We start from the raw sequence: 14608 nt of genomic DNA, 5'->3' as shown, positions 1-14608 counted from the left end.
AAAATCAAGCTCGAACTTGCGTTAGGTATATCATGTTATTATTGGTAGACAATTATTGGAGCTGGTGCTGCGTATCAACTTAAGAAACCTAGCGAGCCTCCGTTGAAGGTGGCACACTCAGTTCGGGAGCGGCAGGAGGCTCTTCCAGGTGTTCTATGGCTTCCTGAGATGTATCTGGAACATCATGGCTAACAGATGATGCCTGGAGCGGCTGGCTATCTATTTCAGGAACCGGATGGCTCTCAATGGACTCCGGGGGTTGCTGGGAGGGAATTGTTGCAGTAGACGCTGAGGTCTCCTGTGGTGGAGCCTGGATGTTACTGGGCGGTGGAGCCTCAGTTGAGGGTGGCAGACTCGGTTCAGGAACGACGGGAGGCTCTTCGAGGTGTTCTGTGGCTTCATGAGATGTACCATGAGCATCGTTGCTGATAGATGATACCTGAGGGGGTTGGATATCCGGTTCCGAAACCGGGTGATTCTCAATGGGCTCCGGAGGTCGCTGAGAGGGAGCTTCCGCAGTGAGATTCGGTGGCGCTGAAGCAGGCAGATCAGCAACTTCGGACTGTTCACTCGCTGATGGAAGACGAAAGCGTTCCGAGTTGAGGATGCGCATCAGCGGCTCTGCTTGCGGTGGGGCCGGAACTTCACCACTGAGTAACTGTTTCGCTTTCAATGGGCGGTCGTAAAGCTTTTTGTTCGCGGAAGAGCGCTCGACAATGAACCCTCCCTCGAAGGTAAGACCGCCGAACACACCACGCGTCTTGGAGTAGGCAAAGATGCCGCCGACGCCTTTGGTCCCGATCACGGCCCCAGTCTCAGCGCTTCTGCCGGTCCCAAAGGCTATGGAGATATTCCCGCCTAGAGTGAGAGTTCCAGAATTGATGAAAGTGGTGATTGCTGCGTCGGTATTGAGGACAAACACGAAATTGGTGAACTCCATGCCGAACTGGCCGCCAGCACCCAAACCCCCCAACGAGACGGCTGAGGGCGCTGACCAGCTGCCATCAGGAAGCCGACACACAATCAGTCCAGAGCCAAAGCGAACGGATCCTAAAAAGCCGACTTTCAACACGCTGCAGATAACCAGTCCCTATGGTGTGGTTAACTCGAGCTGTTCTTGCAGGCACTTGTATATCTCCGTAGAAAACTTTACTTTGGCAGGCGCAAGGATCTTGCGTGGAATGTCGGCTTCTAGCCCAGGATATTTGGGATTCACAAAGGAATCAATGATTTGACCCGCTTTTTTACATTCGCCTAGACCCAGTTAATGATGTTGATACCGTGGGGCACTTGGGGCATACGCACTGGACAGCGAGGCTGGGAACGGATTGTGGATTGGGGCTCGATGGCCCGCGATAGGCGTTTGTCTGGCGTTGGCAGGCTGCGTCTCGTTGGCAGTTTGCGTCTCGTTGGCAGTTTGCGTCTCGTTGGCAGACTGCGTCTCGTGGGCAGGCTGCGTGTCGTTGGCAGGCTGCGTCTCGTTCGAGATTTCGCCCTGGTTGGAAGCCATTGCACCCGGAAAAGTCTTGACGCGAGCCGTCAATGAGGGTATACAGGAGGCAAATAGATCGATTTCGCGCCAGGGGACTAGTCACGCCCGTGGCACACTCAGGGGGAGGTGGGGATTTGGTGTTACAGTCGCCTTGGCCCCCAACTAATTAGCATTAGCTTTGGTCGCGAACAAAGGGCAAAATAACCGCTAACCAATGATGTTCCATGGGCTACATTCTTAGTTTATACAGTCAGTTTCCCATTCGATAGCTTTTGTTCCTATCTGAAGGCCATTCCAGTCTGTCAACATGTCTCGTGGCTCCTACACTCTTGCCATTCTCTTAGATCCCCTTGGAGAATGAACCGGCTTTTTCGCTGCGGTGATTACACTGATGCTTATCAGCTGTTGTTCAACCAGCGAAGTTAGCCAGTCTACGAAGTCTACATACTAATATCACGGTACCTACAATACTGCCCCCGGCCCCATACCAACCGCTCATGTCTGCCTTGACAAAATCTATTGAGTTGGTTGCGCACTGCTCAGGGGGTTGGGCGGCCGCCGAGGCGAGCACGCCTGCCCGACAGGCCCCAATTCGCGCGGCAGCTAGCCAACGGGGCGGTGTTGTCGGGCTGGGCTTTATGGGAGCGTTCATTATCCTATTTGGGGAGTCGGTACATAGTTTCCGCCCGCCTAAAGGTAGGCCTCCTGTGGGGCCGTCCCTGCGGTTGCACGTAAAATTTTTCAGGATCATGCTGGTTCGCGAAATGAATCGCTAAGCATGAGAAATCACGACAGTAATATTAGGTGGTAGTCTACGAATTGAAATGAATGCACATATAAGAAAATCAAATTCGTGTTCTGCATTTCCATATAACAAAGTATATAACAAAGTACGTACCATCCTAGGTTGTACTCGGACGTATGTTCTATATGCAGTTCGGAAAAACACCAACGCCCGCTAAATGATATATGCGCGCCATAAAACATCAAACATTAAGGGGAGCTTGTGACGAGGATCGGGGGCACCGCAATCGCCGGCGGTGTCTGAGGGCGTTCAGGACTTTCCTCTCGAGTAGCTTTCGGCAGAGCCGGATTTTCCTCATCCGAAACCGGTGCGATCGAGGAAATCTCGACAGGAGAGCCCGGAGAGTCAGCGGTCCTGGCGCGTCGACGGGAGAATATCCGACGAGTGAACCGTGTCAATGGCTGGAAGAAAAGCTTCAGACCATGGGAGAGGGCTTTGAAGCCCTTCACCAACGGGCGTCGAACAACTCTCATGCCGCTGACCACCCCGTTAAAGACAACACCAAAGTGGCGGTCGGGTATGCAGCGCAACACCACAGCCCACGGTAGACAACCCAGCGCACAGATCAGGCAGACGGCCCAAAGGATGCCACTGAGGCGAGTCACGCCAAAGGCCGCGCCGCCAACGTATATGATCATAACCTGGCCACCGACCATGACGGCATTGATGCCCAGGAACCAGTAGTTCCGGAACATGCCTTCGAAGATATTGAACTTATTGTCCAGACGCCGGTTATTGAATTCATTGAAGATCTGCATCCACACGAATGTGTTGAAAACAACCGTAGAAAGCTGATCTGCTCGGTGGTCTGGGTCGCTATCGTCAAGGTGCGCGTTGAGCATCTTGTCGCCAGCAAAGTATAGCATGAAAGTGACAGCAAGTTGGTAAACTGCTTGTCCGAGGATCATTTTCCACATTGTCAGGGTGAAAAGTGAGGCGCTCTTTGGTACGGGCTTTCGGTCCAAAATTTTTTCAGTTGGAGCATCGGTGGCTCTGTGTTTTGAAGATGTTAGTCAGTGGGACAATACGGGACAATGAAAAGAAGGGTCTCTTACAGAGCCAGCGCGGCAAAAGTATCCATGATCAAATTCACCCATAGCAGTTGCACCGCACTCAGCACACTGCTGTTCGAGCTGCTGTACACAGACGACACGAAAGTTAAGATCACTGCGGTAATGTTGACCGTGACCTGGAACTGCAGGAACTTGGCAACCGCGTCATTGACAGCTCGCCCCCAGGAGATCGCAGTAACAATAGACTTGAAGTTATCATCCAAGAGGATGATGGAACTGGCTTCCTTGGCAACCTCAGTGCCAGCAATTCCCATGGAGAAACCGACGTCTGCAGTGCGCAGAGCAGGCCCATCGTTGGTTCCATCGCCGGTCACCGCAACTGTCTCGCCCAAGATCTTGAGTCGTTCCACCAAGATACGCTTGTCCTCGGGCGAGGAGCGCGCCAAAACTTGGAGGTAGGGAACCACCTCGTCCATTTCCTCGTCCGACAATTGTCGGAACTTAGGACCTTCCATGACCAGCCCATCTTCAGTCTTGATACCACAAGCAGTTGCAATAGCGGTGGCAGTCGCAACATTGTCTCCAGTCACCATCTTGACCTGGACTCCGGCGGAGCGACACTTCTCAATCGCTCCCGGTACCTCGGGTCGAAGGGGATCTTGAATTCCCACAACACCAACCCAGGTCATAGCTTTGAAGAAATCTTCGAAATTAGCCGTGGTCGGATCATCGTCCAGCTTCTTGGCCTCTCTAGGTGGCCAGTTTACAAAATCTTTGTAAACAAGCCCGATCGTGCGAAGAGACCCCTCGGCATATCGACCAATGGTGTCTAGGATCTTCTGCTTTCCCTGCTCCGATAGTGATGTTGTGTCAATCTTCTCCTTGCAAATATCAATATCCGTGATCTGCATGGAGCAGGCCTCGACCATCAGCTCTGATGCCCCTTTGACGAGAAGGCGGTATCCAACGCCGGGGTGACGGTACACAACTCCCATACACTTGCGTGCTGAGTCAAACGGAATAAGCTGGACAATCTCAGCAGACCCACGCTCAGAGGCGAGGTCTAAGCCGAGATAATCCTGGGCCATTTGGAGAAGTGCAACCTCAGTCTTACTTCCGACAAACTCGTTTTGGCCATCCTTTTCTTCCTGGAAAGCAGTCGAGTTCAGAGCAACACTCTTAACAATAAGGTCTCGCACGGGAGCCGAGCACTGTTGAAAAACCTCCGAGGTGGCCATCGAAGTGGTTCTGGTATCATTATCGGCTGACTGGCTGAAGCTTTGATCTGAGCCCCATGTGCCAGCTACCACTGTCATTTTATTTTGTGTCAGGGTTCCAGTCTTGTCAGAGCACACGACTGTAGCATTTCCCATTGTCTCGCAGGCCCGAAGGACTCGGACAAGGTTATTTTCTTTGACCATGCGGGTTGTGGCAAAGGCCAGAGCTAAAGTCACTGCCAGGGGCAAGCCCTCTGCAAAGAAAATTGCATGTTAGCGAAGGGATATTATACTATAGGGCGTTACTTCTAACCTGGAATGGCGACGACGATAACAGTCACAGCAACAATTAGAATGTCTACAAACTCCTTGCCCTTCTCTGCGGGACTTGTGTTGGGATGGTTTGGGAGGTCGGCAATGAATCGGAACACTAAGACGAGAAAGAGGACGATAGCAGCGCTGAAGTCCATGGTTAGTTAACGCATCCCGGATTCCGGAAGAATCAACTTACGCCGAGCCTAGATAACCGATCCAGTTCGCAAGACGACCTAGCTTCACTTGAAGTGGAGTAGGATCATTGGAAGTCTGAAGCGATAGCATGATCCGGCCATATGTGGAGTATGGTCCGACGCTGGTCACCATATAAGTGCCAACGCCTTCAAGAACCTTACTGCCAGAGATCAGGAATGGGTCGAGTTTCCTTGTTGCGTGGCCCTCGATGATTTGCTGCCAGACTTCGTGACCATCAGTCTTCTTCATCTGGTCAGACTCTCCAGTGGCAGATGATTCATCGCATTTCACTCCATAGCCAGAGATTAAGACTCCATCTGCAGGGATAGAATCACCGGGCTCTAGATGGAGGACATCGCCGACCAGGATGTCGTAGATCGATATCATCATAGACTTGCCCGACCGAATGACTTTTACTTCACGATCGTTATTCTATAGAGATTAGTATACTTGAGTAGAGATCCTTGTTTGTGAGTACTTACCCTCTTATTCAGCTTAGCAAACTGCTTCTCCTTCTGCCAATCATTGGCGGCTGTGACAACGGTGACAATGAGAATCGCCACACAAATAGCCACACCCTCCACCCAGTCCACTCCTGTACCTCCATCCACCGTCTCATAAATGCCCAAGGATAAGGACACAATGGCGGCGATAGTCAAAAGTATAATAATTTTATCGTTATAGGCGATCCAAAAGAGCTTGAAGAATCCTGTGGTCTTTCGAGCGGGAAGTCTATTTTCGCTGAAAACTCGGACACGATCTTCGAATGGTGAGCCATCACCGGCTGATACTGGCGCCGTCGAGGTCGGGTTGTTGTCCAGGAATGGCTTGCTGATGGAGGGCCGTTTGTCGTACAAGGGCGGAGTGACTTGATGGAACTCGATCGTGCCTTCGAGTCGACCTTCGTCGACCGAAAGACCAGCGTTGAGATCCGTTCGCAGGCCTCGCTCTAGCCCTTGCAAGCCTCCTAGTGCATGGAAGGCTGCGAGAGATTTGGGGTTCTGCATCTTATTTAGTTGTCCGGGCGAAAACGCGAACCGGTTATCGTCAATTTGGTAATCGGCCTCGTTACGAGGATCCGGTGCTAAAGCTTCAGACAAAGGCACATCATCATAGGCTTTGGCAGCCTGTCCTGGATCAACTGAATTGGCTCTAGAGCGTATCGTCAGGTCCCCTGACGAGGCAAACGAGTCCGAGCGCGGACGCAACGTGTCGCCGTCGATCGACGGCGAAGGTCGATGCGAGGCTTGCTGAACCATCAGCCGAGATGAGTCTGGGTTCCACGCCATATCGGGTGAGAGAGAAGATGTTGGTGATGTTGAGCTATGGTTGAGATCTGTCGGACCGGACCACGAGGAAGACGCCCCTTCCGATGAAGCGGAGAGAGACCGCTGCAAGCAAAACGTTAGTTTGCATTTACCGCCGGGCATATTAGTGGAGTGGGCCTTACCTCTCTGCTCGGGGGATTGGGCACAAGAAGAGGGCCCAGGGAGGTGCCCTTTTGGGACGAATCGTGCGGTGCAGAGGAAGCCATGGGTGCTAAAGGCACTAGGATGGCTCAAATGGGTCCCTCTGATATGTAAGGTGAAGAGGATGTGGCTTTACTGTTGGGCGAGATGTGTTTCAAAATGTTGGGGTAGATCCTGCGTTTTCATTCCTCAAGAAGGGGCTGTGTTTCTGATGCCCAGGCGCCGAGAATTGAGTCGATGATCGACCATGGGAAAGGACTCGCGAACTTGCTAGCGTTTCGTGTATTGCCAAGGCAGGTGCGCTGTTTTCATGACCCAACCGGCTGGGGACAAGAGGGGGGCGAGGTGATGTTTGTCTTGGTAACGAGAACTGAGAAGGGGACTCCCCGCCAAGATGGTCCTAGAGATTACGCCGGTGAATTACGCCGGTGATATTGGGCACAGCCTCAGCGGCAAACCTAGGCTCGCTGTACTGGATGATAGTCTGTAGGCGAAGCGCGAAGTAGAAATGGCATCCAGATCCAGTGCGGCAAGAAAGCCTCGTAGTACCAGCTGAGGATGGATGAACATCGCCCAGGGTGACATGAAGATCATGTTATCTATGCACGCGACGTTCTTATGAGAACTTTAGGCGCCGGCCTCATTCTGTGACTCTAGTTTGGTTTGCCAGAGGGTTCGAGGCCCCAGCAATGGTGTCAGATAGCAAACGCTATCAACTACTACCCAAGCGGCTCCACGCCAAGTGAGCCTGGTCCAATGCGAGTCTTGAGGTGATGACTTGGGCTTGCCGCCGGTTTGCCATGGGTGGAGTTTTGATACTTGCTGCGCCTCAATGGACGGCCAATAATCATGCGACTCAGGCGGCGCCAGGGAACCCCACTTAAACTTTGTGTCAAGTAGATGGAAAAGCAGGCGGCATACAAGGTCTGCACTCTTGGAAAGCAAGGAGGCGGGAATATTGTCAAATGCGTCATATGGCTGCTGTGGTTGCCGGTGCAGCTACAATGGGTCTGAGCTGCGCGGGAACACCGGGGAGGTCATGACCAATGAGGGTTGGAACTGATTGCATCACCGATCGGTGCAGGGACGGGGGTTGACAGCTGATACAAATCAGATTCTGCATTTGCTTCATGGTTGCTTCAGCTGCGGCGCTTGACCTGGAATGCTTTGATCGAGGGGAGCTTGCCACCTGCTGTGGCGCAGGTACTTTGTGTGGCTGTGAGGCACCAGTGGCGGTGCTGACCCGGGTGTTCCCCTATATATCATGTGACCACTATCGATCTGCCCTCCTTTCTGTAGGCAAGACTGCAAGTATACGCCAGCACGCCACCGTGGCTAGTACGGCCCCGACAACTGCGTACCTTTCACATGTTGCCACCAAAGCCTCATTTTCAGCGCCCGTGAGAAGCCTAAGACTAAAGAAAGAACTATCATACCTGGGTAGGTAGCAGGTAGTTTGCTTCTGAGGCGGTGTGTAGAGGGGCTGAGCGAAACAAATCTCAGCTGTATCTGCCTAAACTGCGGCGAAAAGCATACGAAGCACCTTTGCATAGCATAGGCTTACATTCTCAATGCAGATGTTTCCCAGTGCCTTGCCAAAGTATAATAGACGGGTGGGCAGGCAACAGAAACGGTGGCCAATATTGCTTACAAGAGGCTCAATAACCACAAGCCATGAAAGTGAAGCCGGACCAGACCCCGCGAAGGAGAGGTCCTGACTGAAAGAGAGCCGAGGAGGTGAACGAAAGGGTTCACTTGCAACTGGTCCAATAAGATACAGCTTGATTGGTGCTTTGAAAAGATAGCAAGCGTTCTTCGGGCAAACAAAGTACACGTTCTCGAAGTCTCTCTTATAAAGTATTGGAAGCTTCGATTAATATGATACTCAACCTACTAACAAGCAAGTCCAAGGCTGGCTCTGAACTATCAACAGCTGCAGTTTTTAACAAGACATGAAAGGGAAATGAGATAAAATCGGCCAAGAAAAACTGCAATGAGATGGCGAAGATCAACAAGGCTATTCACGAGAAATGAGGGGGAGAAAAAAGGGGTATCTATAAGGAAGGAAGACAAAATTAATAGAACAGTTCTCAAAGACAGAAATGGCTCCTAGAAGCCGCAAACGAGTGTGATCACAAAATGCGAAGCTGAATCACGGAAATGAACAGAAGAAGCGCTGAAAAGTCAAAGAAGGCCTGTCGTGTCCATTTGTTGGTGCAGTCGGATCTCCAAGTCCCGTAAGCACATCAGCGTTGTCATTATCGCATATCCCGTCTCTCGAAGAACATCCCAAATCACCGATCTAGGCTCTCCGTGAATCGACTGCTGCGACTTCCATCGTGGCTGGGAAGGCTGCGGCCTAACCCATCGGGCCGTAGGGGCCCTACCGGGACGGCGGTCTGGGGTTGGGCGATTGGGTGCGATGGCGTTACGGTAGTTGGAGTACCAAAATTCACCGAACTGGAGACGGGAAGACGGAAAGGCAAGGGTCGCACTGAGGAGTCCGCATGTTCCTCGGCTTCCTGTGTATATTTTGTGTCGAGTACCATGCCGTACGGTGATGTGGGGGGCGGTGCTTGTGGGGACGAGGAGAGCGGGCCTCCCGCTGGCGATATGGGAGGCAACCCTGGAATGGTTGGAGAGTCACCTTCCAATCCACCGCCGTAGCCATCACCACCGTGGGTAAGGACGGGAGGAATCTTGCGCCCGGAGATCTTCTGGAACCCACGCTCGCTGGGAGCCGAGGAGGAGACGGTGCTCTCAGTCTTCATGGTCATAGTCGAGTGGCGCCAACGTTTCATGAACGCCGGTGCAAGGTATGCTGCCGAAAAGAGTGGATCATTGCTCGAAGATCTTTCAACCGCTTCTCGAGTCGTCCCGCCAGCATCAGATGGAAGAAGAGCCGCGGGACCCTGCTGTTGGAGGAGAAGCTTTCGCCGACGGAAGAAATAAAATAGAAGCAGGACTATCATAGTAAGACCAGCCACGCTTCCTACGACCCCACCGACGATTTTAGATGTAGTAGGATCGATACCCGATCCGGAACCTGACGAAGACTGTGCTTGACTCGTGGTGGGCGCAGATCCGCTGCCGCCGCCGCTGCCGCTGCCAGTGCCTGAGCCAGTCGCTTCAGTGCCTCTCAATGATGCAGTGGAGGTAGACGAGTCTGAGGTATGAGAAAAGAAGCTTGTTGTGGTGGGCGAGCTGGAGGATGAAAAGTAATTGCCTACCGCGGCAACTGAGGTTGAAGTGGGCAAAGGCGTAGCAGAGCGTGACGACGGAATGAGACGAGTTGACGTGTATGGCACAGAGCTAATAACCGAGGAGGAAGCCCTGGGTGATGAAATGGCGGCGGGCTGTTTGGTCGTAGGCACTGGACTTTCCGCCGACATTGACGACATTGGCTGGACGGCTGTACTGTGCGGAAATGTCGAGGAAAGCAATGCGTCAGTCGATGCAGGTGAACTGCCGGTGATAGTGAGAGCGCCGAATGCTGGGTCGGAAATGGTCACAGGAAAGTTGACGCCGACCGATTGCCATAAGGTCTGAGAGTTGGTGTCCACCACTTGGACGAGGGTCTCGACCACTGTGGTGGAGGGCGTTTCCGCCTCTTGCCGTTTCGGGAGGAACACTTCAGCAGTGTCCCGCATATCCTCGAGACAGGTAGTATTTTGCAACGGATCACAATTCGCATCACTTGACAGAATATCCGAGGAAGAAAAAGCAGGCTTCTGAATGGTGTTCGCGCCGCCGAGCAGATCTAAGTCGACAGGATCTGCCTCACCCGCCGCTAATCGATGCTTTGCTCTGATAAGCCTGCTGATCCGGTCATGGCGATGGCCATGGTGAGCCATTCTGTTAATCCGAGTCTAGGCCGGAAAAGAGACGATCGACGTTAATATTGATAGTGTTGCAAATCCTCACAGAGGTCGGAGCTGGGTCGACCAGCTGCAGCACGATAGCAAAATGAAATGGATTGGGGTTCAAAGTGGATGGATTTGGAAGAAAAGCAGGGTCTTGCCCGCGTCTTTCAGCGAAAAGAATGGATCTGGCCGAGGCCCCGGGAAAAGGAGTGAGAACGGGGCGCGAATAAGGAGTGGATGTCGGCAGGTTGTGTCGCCAACAATGAGATATCGGTAGCGTTTGAATAGCATTCAGCGAAAGACTCGAATTGTCTAGAAGTGGTAGCCCGTCAGCATACATTCCACCTGATTTTGACATCCCCGATCTCCCACGCGGAAGTTCCCCCGCGCTCCAAGAATGCGACCAGGCAACGTACGTGAGTAAAAGAGTGAATAGAAGGGAATCAATGAGTGGAATTGAGAGGCCGCAGCTTAATCCATGGCGGTGTCGACGAAACCACCCCCAAAGTCCAACGTCACGAAACAGCGTAATATGTATCAGCGTCGACCCCGGAACCCCAGCGGGCCAGACGTGATGAACGAGGAAAACGCACTGGGCGTTGTGACTCTCTTCGCTTGTCAGTCTCTGGGCGCACAAGCCTCCGGTTGGCGAACCAGTTCGTCTCTCGCGAGGGCAAGTGGGATTCGAGAGCGTTGGAACAGAGAAAGAGAAAAAGCGAGAGTGGAACAGACGAGGCCGGACCAAACAATCCCCTATCGAAGCCAAGTCCAGGCGACCCGCGTGGTGACGAACTAGCCCCGGGGGCCGAGATCCTCCTCCTCGAGTCGAAACTGCGCGGTTTTTCGCTCCCAAAAAACGGGAGTTGATCCGGGGTCAATCCTCGAGGGTGTCACGGTGTCAGTCTGGTGATAAATGAATGGTTTCTCTGTGATTCCCATGGTTGTTGACCAGCTGCGAGGAGCAGAGAGAAAAACCCAATAAAACCTGGGGCCCGTTCGGGTATAGTGTGGCTGCAGGTACACGACGGGCCTGGCCAGTCAGGTGCGCCAGCGCATGACAGGCGGGTCCGGCCTGAGAGTTCTGGCCAGCCACACTAGCCGGCAAGGGGACTAGCGCCCACTGCAGGTTTAATTGCGATTATGGCGATTATTGCAACTCTGGCGACTCGCCTCGACTATTAGCTGTGGGAACCGCATTGCCGCTGCCATGGGCTTGCTGACTGACGACGCATGCTCCGCAAGGACTCGCCGTACTACTGGCTGCCTGCAGCCCCATAATGAACTAATTATCGTGTTACCTAAGGTGCTTTTTATACCTTCGGGACGCCGTGTCACACCACCAACGTCCGTAGGCTTGGGGCCTTTTCCTTGACTCTCGTTTCAACCTGACCTACTTTGGTACCCCGACCGATTCAGAGAATGCTGCTTCCCACCTCTGAGAATGAATTGCTTGATCTTGACAATGAGACAGCGTCATTGGGACTTTCTTCTCTCAGGAGTCTTCAGCATTCCCGCGCTGTCGAACAGCCATTGCAGGATGCAACAAACCCCATAGGTAACTCACGCCCGAAGTCGACTTCGTCTCGTAAGCAGACTTGATCTGAACGACTTCCTGACCCTGGAAAATGCGCTCGATGATATCAGCGCGATTCGCTCGTCCAGATTGAGCTTGGTGATGACAGTGGAACGGTCAATGGGAATAGGGACGTTCTAGCCTTTGCTCTTCATGCGGACGGCCTTTTCGACATGAGAACACCACTTCAGGCGAAAATCAGCGGTGACCTGGCCCTGATTCCTTTGCACGATCCACGTGCGAGGGTGACTATGTGAGCTTGTGGATGGGCATGGAGCGGACCTGCTCAACATAGCGTGAGCATGGATCGCCTTGCCTTCAAGCTGGTGATTATATTGTCATTGGGGTAAACATACATGGTACATGTCTTTCAGCGCGGTCGGGAGGGCAGCCGCCATTCAGCCGCTGCCCTCGCCAGAGCCGGAAGAGAAGTGTACCTTGCGAAACTTGGCGACGCGATGAGACGGTACCCGTCAGAAAACATGGATACTTGGATCAGTATGTGAGGAGGGATGCCAGTCAGCCAAGCTTCGTTAAAAAGCGAGGTGATAGGTATAAGAAACCATAACCTATGGGTTTCGAACAGCTATCTCGACGAGACGGTCCAAGGGTACGCGTGAATGGAATCCGGTACACAAGTTGTTGGCTGCGGTGATGATGAGAGGTGGGAGAAGGAAGAGCTTGACGGGGATAAGGGCTGAGGTTTTGACGCTCAGTATCCAACATCCAAAATCAAACGGAAAGCTCTTTTCTCACTCTATAAACTCTCTCCGACTTTGGATACGAATACTCAACTTTGGATCACTACCTAGAAGGTACTGGAGCGCTGAGGAGGAAGCGAGGAGACTATTTCAATATAAAGTCATGAAGCGATGTTCAAGCCATTGCTCTGCGCTTCGAGATACTCAGATGAAGCAGCATCGCCCTCACCAACATAGCAAGTAATGACTGCGGCTCAACTCCGGCTGATATGAAGCCGTCCCACAGATTCTGGCTAGCAGCCGTGCAATAGAGATGTTGTTCGAGGCTTGCAAGCACACTTGCCAATGCAGACAGTCAGTATCTGCATTGAGAGGAGACTACCTAGACCCTAGATGTAGTAGGCTTCTCATGACCCGGACAGGGCCATGCTACGAGCTGTCTGCAGTCAGAAACCGCCATGTGTTACCCCCAGATGCACTTTCCTATCTGCGGGCCCTATTCCATACGAAATACCAGGGCTGTGTACTGATTACATTACGCGGGTAACATCTTTGGATCAATTCCCCTTCTCAGGGGCAATGCGTGTATGGCACTATCTATGCTTTCGTCGACGAAAGAAACATGAAATGGCAGGGGTATTTAGATAACGGGGCGCTGCTCTCTCCCTGACCTGACGGCTTAGAATGTCTCGAGGTCATCGGCTACGCCCTCTTCCGTCTCAGCGGGGATTTCGAATCCATCCTAGCAAAGAAATTAGCGGCGGCATTCCCACGTCAAGGGGAAAATCCGTCTTGAGGCAGTCATTGGACGAAAAACTCACCTCGGTAGAGTACAGAATGCCCTGGATATGCTTCACCAGCGTGTCCTCCTCTCTCTCGATCTCCGGGTTCTCCTCGATGGCGGTCTGCAGCAGCAGCTCGATGTCGCGCAGCTTGGCAAAGTAGAAATCCCGTTCCTTCTCAAGGCCAGCGATGGCCTCCTTCTGTGTCGCAATCTCCTGTTGCAGGGCCGCTGTCGCGGCGCCGCCACCGCCGCCGCCTGCGGAGGCGGCCACCCGGGGACCGCGGGCAGCAGCTGTGGTGGGAGTGGCTCCACGACGCGAGCCGGAAGAGGGAGCGCGGGCACCGGGGGTGGCGCTGGGAGCACCGGAGGCCTTCCGGCGACTCACCGCATCGTATTCACCACCGGGGTAGTGCTGATCCCAGTACTTCTTGACCCACTGGAGGAATTCAAGGTTGTCCTGCATACGGCACTTGCTGAGGGACTGGACGGGTATGGGCTTGTCGACATTGTGGCGAGCAAACACGTCTGGAGGCGGGAAACATTAGAAGGGCTGTTGGGTCGGCGGGGAGCCGCAAACTGATACTCGGGACGTACTCTGGAGAACCTTGAAGTTTTGAAGGTAGGCATATTCGCTGTTGACATTGAACTTGACCCGGGACATCGGCACGTCCACTGTAGCAAAAAGTTTCCCCGCATCAGTATACTTGTAGCAAAACGAACGGCGGCCCGACCGCCTCTCGCCCCCCGATATCTCGTATCAAAGGCCACACTCACAAAATATCGAATCAAAGATCTGGCATAGCGCAGCACTATTCAATGTCCCCAAGTTATCGCGTTAGTCCATTCTTTCTCGTACCGATCCACGTTGTCGACTCTCAGGGGGAGGGGGGCGGAGGTGATTCATCGTACCCGGTTCCGCACTGCTCGATTTTGGTGATGTTCAACTGGAGCAGGTTGTTCAACCATGCCAGGAGTTCTTGTCTAGATATAGAACACAATTAGTCGCCTGCTCCATGCCATTCAGAAGGCATTGTCGATAAGGGGGGAAAGCCGCACCTGGATTCACCCATGGTGGGGTAGTGATAGTCGCAGCCGGAGGCTCGCGAAAGGACGTCGAGAAGAAAGAAGAGGGAGAGATGAAAGAAATTCGTGAAAGCAGGAAACACTGTAAGATCAGGGCT

General features: G+C 52.9%; 4 protein-coding genes across 4 annotated transcripts; all 4 read right to left on the bottom strand.

Annotated features, from left to right (window-relative positions):
* Nucleotides 1-88: 88 nt before the first annotated feature.
* On the bottom strand, nucleotides 89-1510 carry N7482_000410 (lipid-binding SYLF domain-containing protein; the record flags this gene model as incomplete). Its single annotated transcript, XM_056682535.1, has 3 exons — nucleotides 89-1090; nucleotides 1154-1254; nucleotides 1306-1510. 3 exons carry the CDS (start codon nucleotides 1508-1510, stop codon nucleotides 89-91), a joined length of 1308 nt encoding a protein of 435 aa, XP_056546141.1.
* Nucleotides 1511-2485: 975 nt separating this feature from the next.
* On the bottom strand, nucleotides 2486-6571 carry pmcB (putative calcium-translocating P-type ATPase(PMCA-type); the record flags this gene model as incomplete). Its single annotated transcript, XM_056682534.1, has 6 exons — nucleotides 2486-3290; nucleotides 3353-4781; nucleotides 4841-4986; nucleotides 5039-5469; nucleotides 5520-6428; nucleotides 6488-6571. 6 exons carry the CDS (start codon nucleotides 6569-6571, stop codon nucleotides 2486-2488), a joined length of 3804 nt encoding a protein of 1267 aa, XP_056546140.1.
* A 2229-nt stretch (nucleotides 6572-8800) lies between these two features.
* Nucleotides 8801-10360, bottom strand: N7482_000408 (uncharacterized protein; the record flags this gene model as incomplete). The annotated part of the gene is made up of 1 exon (XM_056682533.1): nucleotides 8801-10360. The coding sequence occupies one exon, from the start codon at nucleotides 10358-10360 to the stop codon at nucleotides 8801-8803; it is 1560 nt and encodes a 519-aa protein (XP_056546139.1).
* A 2962-nt stretch (nucleotides 10361-13322) lies between these two features.
* eb1 (microtubule-binding protein BIM1) lies at nucleotides 13323-14407 on the bottom strand (the record flags this gene model as incomplete). The annotated part of the gene is made up of 5 exons (XM_056682532.1): nucleotides 13323-13385; nucleotides 13465-13952; nucleotides 14022-14099; nucleotides 14202-14236; nucleotides 14337-14407. Coding segments are annotated over 5 exons (735 nt in total), but the record flags the coding sequence as incomplete, so codon positions are not given.
* Nucleotides 14408-14608: the final 201 nt, after the last annotated feature.

The sequence above is a fragment of the Penicillium canariense genome (assembly GCF_028826845.1).
Source record: "Penicillium canariense strain IBT 26290 chromosome Unknown utg000001l_segment0_segment0, whole genome shotgun sequence".
NCBI lineage: Eukaryota > Fungi > Ascomycota > Eurotiomycetes > Eurotiales > Aspergillaceae > Penicillium > Penicillium canariense.
Note: the sequence above shows the minus strand (reverse complement) of the source record. Positions and strands in the feature narration are given on the sequence as shown.